The 10929-nt window shown below is 47.0% G+C and overlaps 1 protein-coding gene across 1 annotated transcript; it reads left to right on the top strand.

Moving 5' to 3' along the window:
- Positions 1 to 3926: 3926 nt before the first annotated feature.
- LOC120661579 (glucan endo-1,3-beta-glucosidase 13-like) lies at positions 3927 to 6268 on the top strand. The gene is made up of 3 exons (XM_039940473.1): positions 3927 to 5458; positions 5613 to 5870; positions 5984 to 6268. Exons 1-3 carry the CDS (start codon positions 4003 to 4005, stop codon positions 6016 to 6018), a joined length of 1749 nt encoding a protein of 582 aa, XP_039796407.1. The 5' UTR covers positions 3927 to 4002; the 3' UTR covers positions 6019 to 6268.
- Positions 6269 to 10929: the final 4661 nt, after the last annotated feature.

Raw genomic sequence — 10929 nt, 5'->3', positions numbered from 1 at the left:
GGAATGTGCCACCTGATGTGCGGGACTTCTTTCAGCGTGAGTTGGATAGGGCAAAGAAGGCAACTGCTGACCGGGCCCGAGAGAGGTTGAGACGGAGAAGGCTGCAGCAGAGGGAAACTATCCCGGTGATGAAGAAGATGAGGAGGCTCAGGTGCAGCGTGCCATGGATCTATCGAGAGCGGCAGAGTTCCGACGGGGGGTGGAACAGAGAGGAGGTGCATATGAGCGTGGAGGGGTAGTGGTTCGACGAGGGGGAATGTTATGCAGAGAATGTTTCGAAAGTCCACTTCGCAGAGGGAGAGTCCTGGAGGGGACTATAACTTGGCAGCTGGTGGGAGAAGAGGAATGACACAAACAAGGATTGATACAGGCTCCTGGACGCAGAAGGGTAAGAACGCAAAGGAAGCTATTGGTAAAGCTTGGTCAAAGTTTTTCCATATTGCAGGAGTACCTGGAAGACAGGCTGACAGTCCATACTTTATCAGCGCGGTTAGGGAGACACAGAAGTGGGGTAAGTTTCTTTCATTGCAATGATACCTATAAACTTACATTTTTGTATCTTATGATTTTCATATGGTTGCAGGTGAAGGTATCGCATCACCCCTGGACGGGATATTGATGGCAAGTACCTTGATCAGAATGAGCAAGACTTGAGACGAGTACGTAAAGTTTCAGAAGACTGGCCCTTATTTGGGCATCACGTTAATGTGTGATTCATGGACTGGTCCGACGAGGATGAGTGTCATCAACTTTTTGATATATTGCAATGGGGTCATGTGGTTCCATAAGTCTATTGATGCGACTGGAAGAATTCAAAATGCTGCATATTTGTTCAAGGTAGTCCCTCAACCTGTTCCATTCACATTGTGTATGTTTTGTCATGTTACTAAAAAAATCCGTCTTCCATTGCAGGAGATTCGAAAGGTGGTGGAAGAGATTGGCCGGAGAATGTCGTGCACGTAGTCACCGACAACGGCTCGAATTACAAAAAGCATGCAATGAACTACTAAGTGATGTGTATGACCACATAGCTTGGACACCTTGTCTAGCACACACCGTCAATTTGATGTGAAGGATATAGCTCGAAGGCCTGAACATGGTGTTATCATCAAGCAGTGCAAAGCGAATTTCAAATTGGTTACACAATCATGGTCAGTTGAATACAATGATGAGGAACGCAATCGTGGTGAGTTGGTCAAGTGGAATGCCACTCGATTGGAACCAACTACATGTTCCTAGAGAGCATCTATCGGAAACGTGATCGTTTCATGCAGTGGATGGCATCCTACTGAGTTCCAACACAGCAAATGGGCGAATACCGAAGATGGTAGATTTACTCATGCAAGTTTTTCAAGTATGGAGTGGTGGGATGCATTGAAATATATCATCGACACAGTTCAACCAATATACAAGTTCCTCCGCTTCGCTGATCAGGACAAGAAGCCGAACATGTGCGAAGTCGTGATGGCCTACCAGACTATGAAACAGGAGCTGAAGTCTTTCTTTGGAACAAATGTTTCCACACTGAAAGAGTATGTTGAGGTGGTGGACGAGAGGTTGGATGATGTGTTCATAGGCACGTATGTGGGTCCAGGTAAGCACACATCAGTCGTCTATTTTTAAACTCTATTGAAATAATGCTTATTTGAAAGTGATTATATTTTGCAGCTGCTGTCCTAAATCCGAGGTATGCCTATACGATGGAACCAACTCAACAAATGTTTCGTGGACTTAAGGATACATTTCAGCGCATGACGGAATCTCCAGAGCGCCGTCCAGGCATTGCAGGAGCTTGACGTGTTTCGGCAGAAAATTGGCGAGTATAGCAGTGATATGGCAATGCGGATGGCGATGGACCCAAAGACATCCCCATGTAAGAGTTGTTCCGTATAAAATTGTTATTTTCTCTCTTCGAAAATATTGCTTACATACTCGGTTGCACATGCAGCGTCCTGGTGGATGATGTTCGGATCAAGTACTTCCAAAACTGCAGTACCCTTGCCATGAGGCTTGTTTCACAATGTTGTTCATTCCAGTGGATGCGAGCGGAACTGGAAGTACTTTTGCCTTGCTGCATACAAAGGTTCGCAATCGGTTGTCGCACAAGAAACTTAATAAGCTTGTCTATGTCAACTACAATCTTCGTCTCCGACTCGAGGAGGTCTCCGGCCCACTGATGCGTGAAGAAGGTGATTTCATTGACCAGCTAGCCCATCTTTCATTCTATGATGAGAAAAATCCGGTGCGGGAATGGATGGAATATGGTAGATCTAACCGGGCTCCAGGTTCTGGACGAGGATGATGATGACGGCGACATCCCTCTCCCGTCCCATATTGTCAGAGATCAAATAAACGTGTCAGATCTACGTGAGGGCTACGGGGAATGATTCCATCAGCGATTGGGCACGTCAAAATATAGGTGACACTCACCTAGGGAAGAGAAAGTTGCACAAGGGGCCTAAGAAGGGTGACTCGAAGCGTCGAAAAGGCAAAGGAACAGCAAAACCAGTGAGCAGCGACACCGAGACTGATGATTGCGAAGGTGAGCGTAGTCCTCCGTATCAGGAGTCCGAGGATAGCAGCTCGGCCGATGATGGTGATGATGGTGACGGTGCTCAGCCTAATGCTGGTGGTGGAGGTAGTGGTGCTGATGATGCTGCTGGTGGTAGTGGTCATGCTCGTGGTGTTCGTTTCACAGGTATATATTGCACATATAAATACACACATATTTCTGACTATTGACTACTAATTATGAAATATGGTTGATTGCAGGGGAAACTCAGTTCACACATGCTACTCAGGACACCGACCATGGAGGCACCGCAATCGCAGAGGAGAACAGGTGGACCGACGGACTATGACAGTCCACAGAACTCTTCTTCCTCCTACAGCGATTCGAGGCACTCTTTTCACTATCCCATTCCTGACATCAGCATGCAGCCACCGACGAGATGGGTGTACGAATGGGAAGACCCCCATTTTTACACTATGTTAGTTCAGGAATGGCAGACAACATCGGCGTGGACGGGCCAAACTTGGCAACACTACAAGGCTGAGCTGCTTAGAGTGCGAGGTATCGCTTTGATGTCCACCGCCGAATACCAAACCGCATCTCAAATGGGGGTCTTCCCATTCCTACGTTGAACTTTTCATTTCATGTGTATAAGTGTATGACTCCGTATTTGTATGCACCCTATTACTATTGTATTTGTATGCATAATTATAACTCATTGCTTTGGTAGGGTCATTTACATTAAAATGTGCATAGCTCATGTCGAAATTTCCTTTTATTTCACACCGGGAATTAATTTTTCAAGCGGCGAAAAAATACTCTAAACAACCGGTATACCGGCCAACCGGCCGGTATACCGGTGTAACCGGTCGGTATACCGAAGTGAGTCGCAACACAAAACCGGCCGGTATACCGGCCAAACCGGCCGGTATATACCGGTATACCCGGCCGGTATACCGGTCGGAACCGCCACCACGGTAAAATTTGAATTCAAATTCGCATTTGACCGGTTCCGACCGGTAACCGGCCTAACCGGACCGGTAAACCGGTACCGGAGCCCGGCGGTTAGGCCGGTCCGGTCGGGAAATTGAACCCTGGGCGGGATCCCTGCAGTGTGTGCAAGTGCAAGCTAGAACACGTGCTTCTAGTTCTAGCACGCCTTCTTCAATGGTGGATCGTTCTTGGCTCGCACTCGCTCGTGGTCTCGTGGAAAAACGCCAAGTGCCATGGTGCGCCGATCGTGCAGTTTCCGTCGCCCCCGTGCGGGCTGCGGGGTCAGGCTCGCGTCACGTTAGACATCACTAGCACCGCCGCCGGCCGCCGCGGGGCCCACCCTGCACCGTGCATGCAGCGCCTCGACCGGGCTATAAATTCCCACGCCCCGATCCCTCGGTTCGTCACACACACGCACACTCGCCTCGTCCTGCTCTGCTCTGCCCTCGATCGCCCAGCCCAGTGCGCGTGCCCCTAGCTAGCCACCGCAGGCGGCCATGGCGGCGCTCGCTCGCTTCCTTGTCACCGTCCTCGCTGCCGCGCTTGCCACAAACGTTGCGGGGGCGGGCGAGGTGGGCGTGAACTACGGGAGGGTGGCGAACGACCTGCCGGACCCGGCGTCGGTGGTGCAGCTGCTCAAGCAGAACGGCATCACCATGGTGAAGCTGTACGACGCCAACCCCAAGGTGCTGGCGTCGCTGGCCAACACCGGCATCAAGGTGATGGTGATGCTGCCCAACGAGGAGGTGGCCGCCGCGGCGGCGGACCCGGCCTACGCGCTCCGGTGGGCGCGGGCTAACGTCGCGGCGTATCGCCCCGCCACGCAGATCCACGCCGTGGCCGTGGGCAACGAGGTGTTCGACTCGAGACCCGACCTGAACACAAAACTCGTCCCGGCCATGGCCAACGTGCAGGACGCGCTGGCGCAGCTGGGCCTGGCCGACGCCGTGAAGGTGACCACGCCGATCGCGTTCTCGGCGGTCACGGACTCGTACCCGCCCTCCTCGGGCAGGTTCCGGGACGACATCGCGCAGACGGTGATGAAGCCCATGCTCAAATTCCTGGACCGGACGGGCTCCTACCTCACCATCAACATCTACCCGTTCTTGGCGTACGCCGATCATCCGGACCAGATCTCCCTCGACTACGCTCTGGGGAACACAAACCCCGGCGCGCGCGGCGGCGACGCGGCCACCGCCGGCCTCCTCGATGCCGCCCTGCTCGAAAACAACGGCGTGCGCGACGACGACACCGGCCTCGTGTACTACAGCCTCCTGGATGCCCAGCTCGACGCCACGTACTACGCGATGGATGACATGGGGTTCCCCAGTCTGAAGGCATATCTTGGGGAGACCGGGCATTCGTCGGGAGGAAAAAGACAGAGAGCCGGGAAGCCGCCACGCCGAGGCCGGAGGCACTTGATGGCCGGGGACGACGATGTTGCCACGGTGGCCAACGCCCATGCGTACATCAACAACGTCATCAACCGCGTGCTGTCCGGCAACACGGGCACCCCGCACCGGCCTGGCGCCGACATGGACGTCTACATCTTCGCCCTCTTCAACGAGAACCAGAAAGGCAGCGGGCCGGACGACATCGAGCAGCACTTCGGCCTGTTCTACCCAAACCAGACCAAGGTGTACGACTTCGACTTCCACCACGCCAGCGGCGGCGGCGGCGGCGGCGGCGGAGGATCATCAGGCGGCGCGAAGGCGAGCTGGTGCGCGGCGAACGCGGCGGTTGGGGACTCGCGGCTGCAGGCGGCGCTGGACTGGGCGTGCAGCCACGGCGCGGACTGCAGCGCCATCCAGCCCGGCGCGGCGTGCTACGAGCCCAACACCAAGCTCGCGCATGCCTCCTACGCGTTCAACGACTACTACCAGCACAAAGGCCGGGCCAGCGGGACCTGCGACTTCTCCGGTGCCGCCTACGTCGTCTACCAGGAACCAGCTAGTGAGTTTTTCGGCTTCATGGAGTTTGAAAATGTTTGGACCCTTTGGTTTAAGTTAAACATCTTGAAATCTCTCTCCTTTCTCTGTTTCTTCTCAGCATCCAGCTATTCATGACCTCACTTTTTCTATTTGTACTCTATTCTTCACCTCCATAGACACCTGCAGCGCAAAGGCGGCGAGCTGGTGTGTGGCGAACACGGCCGTCGGTGACGCGCGGCTGCAGAAGGCGCTGGACTGGGCGTGCGGTCACGGCGCCGACTGCAGCGCCATCCAGCCCGGCGCGACGTGCTTCCAGCCGGACACCAAGGCCGCCCACGCCTCGTACGCGTTCAACAGCTACTACCAGAGCAAGGGCCGCGCCGCCGGGACGTGCGACTTCGCCGGCGCCGCCTCCGTTGTCTACCAGGCGCCAAGTGAGTTCGCCCTCATCGATCCTATAGGATCCTAGATTGTCCATAGGTCTAGAGTTACTTTATTGATCATTGATTTAATGCACACGGCGAAGTTGAGACACTGTTTCTTGCAGAGATCGGAAACTGCGTGCTTCCGTCCAGGACCTGAACCTGAACAACAACAGTGAAGAAGTCTAAATCATACGCTACCATCCCAGTATACGGGATGTGGGGATAAAGGCATAAAGCCACTATGAAGAAGGGTCTAGTTCCACCTTCTTGTTCTACTGCGGAACTAGAAAATAAACATGACACATGTAAATTTGTTTCCTGTGCTAGCAATAATGCATCAATAAACCATCAGCGCAAATTCAGTGGCCCCAAGCAATGCAGCAATAATATAATCTGCACGTTCTCAATTAGTACTGCATACTATCTATATCAATGTTGATTCTCAAGATTCATCGATAAAGATAACGACTGCGGAAAGTCCACGAAGTGAAAAATGAACTTGATCCACTGACACTACTACAAAATAGGCCTTTCTTCCATGCCATTTGTCCCGGTTACCTTTGGGCCCGGGACAAAAGGTGGCTTTTGTCCCGGGTCCAACGGCTAGCCGGACCAACGTGGGGGACAGGGGCTTTTTGTCCCGGGTGGAGCCACCAATCCGGACAAAAGACCCCCCTTTTGTCCCGGTTGGTGGCTCCACCCGGGACAAAAGGTCCAACCCTTTTTATCCCGGGTGGGTAACACCAACCGGGACAAAAGGGTGACCCTTTTGTCCCGGTTGGTGTTACCACCCGGGACAAAAGGCCCCTTTTATCCCGGTTGGTGTTACCAACCCGGACAAAAGGCCTCTCCACGTGATAGTTCAAAAAGAAGTTATTCTATACTGAGTCACGTGTACTACTTAGGTGAATTGGCAAGGAAACCATGCGTTGGGCAAGAGGTCCTGGGATCGAATCCCGTGGTGAGCGAAATTTTTTTTAACGTCAGACACCTTTTGTCCCGGTTCTTCCACCCGGGACAAAAGCCTCGAGAGGCTTTTGTCCCGGAAGCCTTGTCCCGGTTCCAAAACCGGGACAAAAGCCAGTTTGGAACCGGGACAAAAGGCCAAATCTGTAGTAGTGTGATCCAGACGTTTTTGTGTCAATCATCTGGTTTTCGGTCTCTACAAAATGAAAAACTTATAATGTGGAAATATATTTATATTTGAATAAAGTGAGTAATTATTGACACCATTTTTTGGCACGTGTCAATTTGAAGATGTGGAGCGGGCAGCCAATGAGAACAAGCCGATGTTGTAGAAGAAGATGCATATTGGGCCCATGGGCCGTGGAGGCGTCATAGCTGATGGAGCATAATTAGGGCTGGTGTCACACTCGGTTCCGAAAAGAAACCAGATATATCTCATATGTACGTCAGGATCAAATTTACACACATATGAAGGACGTCATAAGTGAATATATCAAAGATGATATTTAACAAATAAATAAAATAGTAAATAACTTTATTACACACTCCGATAAATAGACATGAATATCTTAAACGATCCTCGACAAAGTTTCATTCACTTCCATAGGCACTTGATTCGTGAACGCTCCTAGAACTCCTCAAAATCACTAAAGTACTCATAGAACTCCTTAAGATGCAATGCCATAAAAAAGGCTAAGATTCATAACAATTTGCATTTTAGTTGATCAAATTTTTATTAGCAAGCACCTATTGACTAGGTATAAGTTTATACCAACCCATTTAAGCATAAAGCATAAAGGAATGAACATTATGAAACAAAAAAACTACAATTTAATTATTCTTCAAGTTCAATCATCAAGTCTAGGGTTAGTTTGAGAAGATTTATTTTCTTGTAAGTTAAGTTGTATTTTGTCATAATCGATAAGCAGTCATAGGTTAAACTATAAATAGCAGATCTGCGGATCTTGTAAGATCTTGTAAATTGAATCAACCACATCCAATCATAACTTTACATTAGGTATCTACTTTTCTGTCGGCGACTTCATCAAACCATAGTAGCGGTGGGTGCATCGGCTTCGACCTTCGATTTGTTGTTAAGTTCTGAGTCGAGTTACGTAAACAGGCCTAAGTTGACGGCGCATCGCTTCTTCTTCTGTTTATAGTGCTCAAGTTGTGAAATATCTTACAACATCTCTAGCAACAGCCCTTAAATTAGACCCCTCTAAATGTTAAATAGGATCTGTCTCTATTTTTTAGAGGCCTTCAAATTTGGTTTAGCTCCAGCAATGGCCCTTAATTTTAACACATTATAGATGGCTCCCTAGAGACTCCATAGAAATAGAGGGTGGAGGGGTAAATTTGGAAGCCTCCTCAAAATAGAGGGTCAAGTAGAGGGTCTGCTGGAGTGCATTTTTTAGCTTAGTCCTCTAAACTTGAGATAGGGAGCTGTTTAGAGGGTCTGCTGGAGTTGCTCTTAGATCTTAGATTTGCAGCGCATCGCTTTTACGTAGATTTAATTTATTCACAAGTTGTCGATAATTGCTTATTTCTCGTTAGATTAATCCATTTAGTCTAGTTTGTTTTAAGCTTTCATATAGTTATTCAGCTTAGATCTGTTTTTCTATCGGCTCCCACTGTGATTCCATCACTCCAGCTGAGATTGGATCTAAATCTAACCGTTGCTCCCAAGCTGTGTTGCTTTAAACATAGCTTGCTCTACCAGATCGGCTATTTCCTAGCCAATTGCTCGCTAATTCATATCAGCTCGCCAACCGATACATCAATGGAACTATTCGGAACACCACCCGATACATTTTGGAATTTAGCGTTTACATTATCAATTACAGGTCAAATTGAATGGCACGCCTAGCACCGACACTGCATAAAGTGGGTTATGTACTATGGAGTAGAGTAGATCTCTCATACCCTAGTGTATGTGAACATAGAGATTCGATCGGTGAATTTTTATGTCAACAATTATGCATGGGTCCAGCTAAAAGATCGAAACCTTCTTCCCTAGTAACTATATATCCAAGATTTTAAGTGAACCACATTTAGCTTTTGTAATACATAATTAAGCTCCAAGTGATAAGTTCCTCAAGTCCCAAGCATAAATCTTTAGGACATCGTGTACATGATCACCAATAGCATACGTTGAGGAGTAATATATATACAAATATATGCCGGTTCAAATTAAATATTTCTATATATAGGATGTGCTAGCTCAAGCAAGAACAAGTCTATTGAAGCATTCTCAGGTTGACAAGCGAGGCTATATTAGTTTCTGCATTGATCCGAGTATCATGCTATTGATGAGGGAGATTGAGAACAGTTGTAAGACGTAACCCATGGCTGTACTCCGCAGTATCATATACTACTACAAGAACCTAGAACTGTAAGTTCTTCCTACAAATTAAGTTAATCATTTCATATACTACAGCGACAATTTTGAATATTGCTGAACTTTGTCTGATAAGCTAGTGGCAATCAATGTGTTCGACTGGAGAAAAGTACTGCTGACTGGCTACTAGCAGGTGGTTGATGCTGATTTGATGTGAGAAAAAAACGCCGCTAATTGGCTTATTGACAAGCCAACTGAACAAAACGCATGCATTCTGCAACACATAAGGCTAATTAAGTACTTAAGTGCACTCCAAGATGCATAGACTGCAACTGTTAACGTAATAGAATCTGACAATTGTGTCACATCAGATGATAGTAGGGGAGAAATGCACTTATTCGCTCTGTTTAGCTGGTTTATCAGTCAGTCAGCTAGCAATATTTTTCTCTCACAACAAATCAGTATCAGCCACTAACTACCAACCAGTCAGCAGTATTTTTTTCTGACAACAAATCAGCACCATCTACCAACTATAGTCAGCCGAACATAGCGATTAACAGGGAGAAACAGTACAACATGCACTTAACTGATCCTGACAATGCATCTAAAACAGTCGGGGTCGCTGGATGAAAGGGATGATATCGCAAATGCTGCACAGATCACTTATGCTCGAAACCAGGTGCCGCGATGCTGCATCCACATAGGTCCAATTAGGCCTCGTTTAGATTCAATTTTTTTGTCAAAAACATCACATCAAATATTTGGATACATGCATAAAGCATTAAATATCAACAAAAAACCAATTGCACAGTTTGCATGTAAATTGCGAGACAAATTTTTTGAACCTAATTGCGCTATAATTTAACAATATGGTGCTACAACAAACATTTACTAATGATGGATTAATTAGGCTTAATAAATTCGTCTCGCAGTTTACAGTTGGAATCTGTAATTTGTTGTATTATTATATTAATCTATATTTAATACTTTAAATTTGTGTTTGTATACTTCAAAAACATTACACCAAAAGAACTAAACACGTCCTCAATGTCTGAATGCTGATCGGTGATCACACACTTTTTCCTTTGAGGAAACTTGATTTCATGAGGCCTACTAGGTCACTCGTCTGGCGAGTGCTCATGCGATGCGCAAGTGGCGATACGATCGCAACGGCTTGGTAGCGTATCTATTATATTATTAAAGGAGTGTTAAAAGAAGCCACCACGTTCGCCGAAAAGGTCTAGAAATTCCCACGTTAATCTAAAAAAGAGAAGAAATTGCACTATTTGATTTTATGAAGATCTAACGGTTCAAACTAAGTCAAGAGTTCATATCAAATACGATTAATAAATAGCTAATTTCGGATTTAAAAAATTAAGGAAAATTAGGGCATGGCAAAGAGTCCATGCCGAATACTATTAGCAAATAGTTTATTTCAGAATTTTAAAAAAAAGAAAATTAGGACTTAACCAAAGAGTCCATGTTGAATACAATTGCTAAATAGGAAAATTATGAATTAAAAAATTAAAAAAAATTAGCATTAGCACTCGACAAAAAATTAATATTAGCTGAATAGCTAAATTACTCCAAATTAACGAAGATCTAAATAGTATTTGTGTATAGGATTTACACCATTCGATTTAATAAAGATCTAATGACCTAAATTGAACAAAGAGTCCATGTCCAATTTAATGAGATGCAATATTCTAAACTACCCAAAAGTATCTATATCTAATTAAAATTAAATGCAGAGCCCGCATG

This window comes from Panicum virgatum, chromosome 2N, assembly GCF_016808335.1.
Source record: "Panicum virgatum strain AP13 chromosome 2N, P.virgatum_v5, whole genome shotgun sequence".
Taxonomy (NCBI): domain Eukaryota; kingdom Viridiplantae; phylum Streptophyta; class Magnoliopsida; order Poales; family Poaceae; genus Panicum; species Panicum virgatum.
Note: the sequence above shows the minus strand (reverse complement) of the source record. Positions and strands in the feature narration are given on the sequence as shown.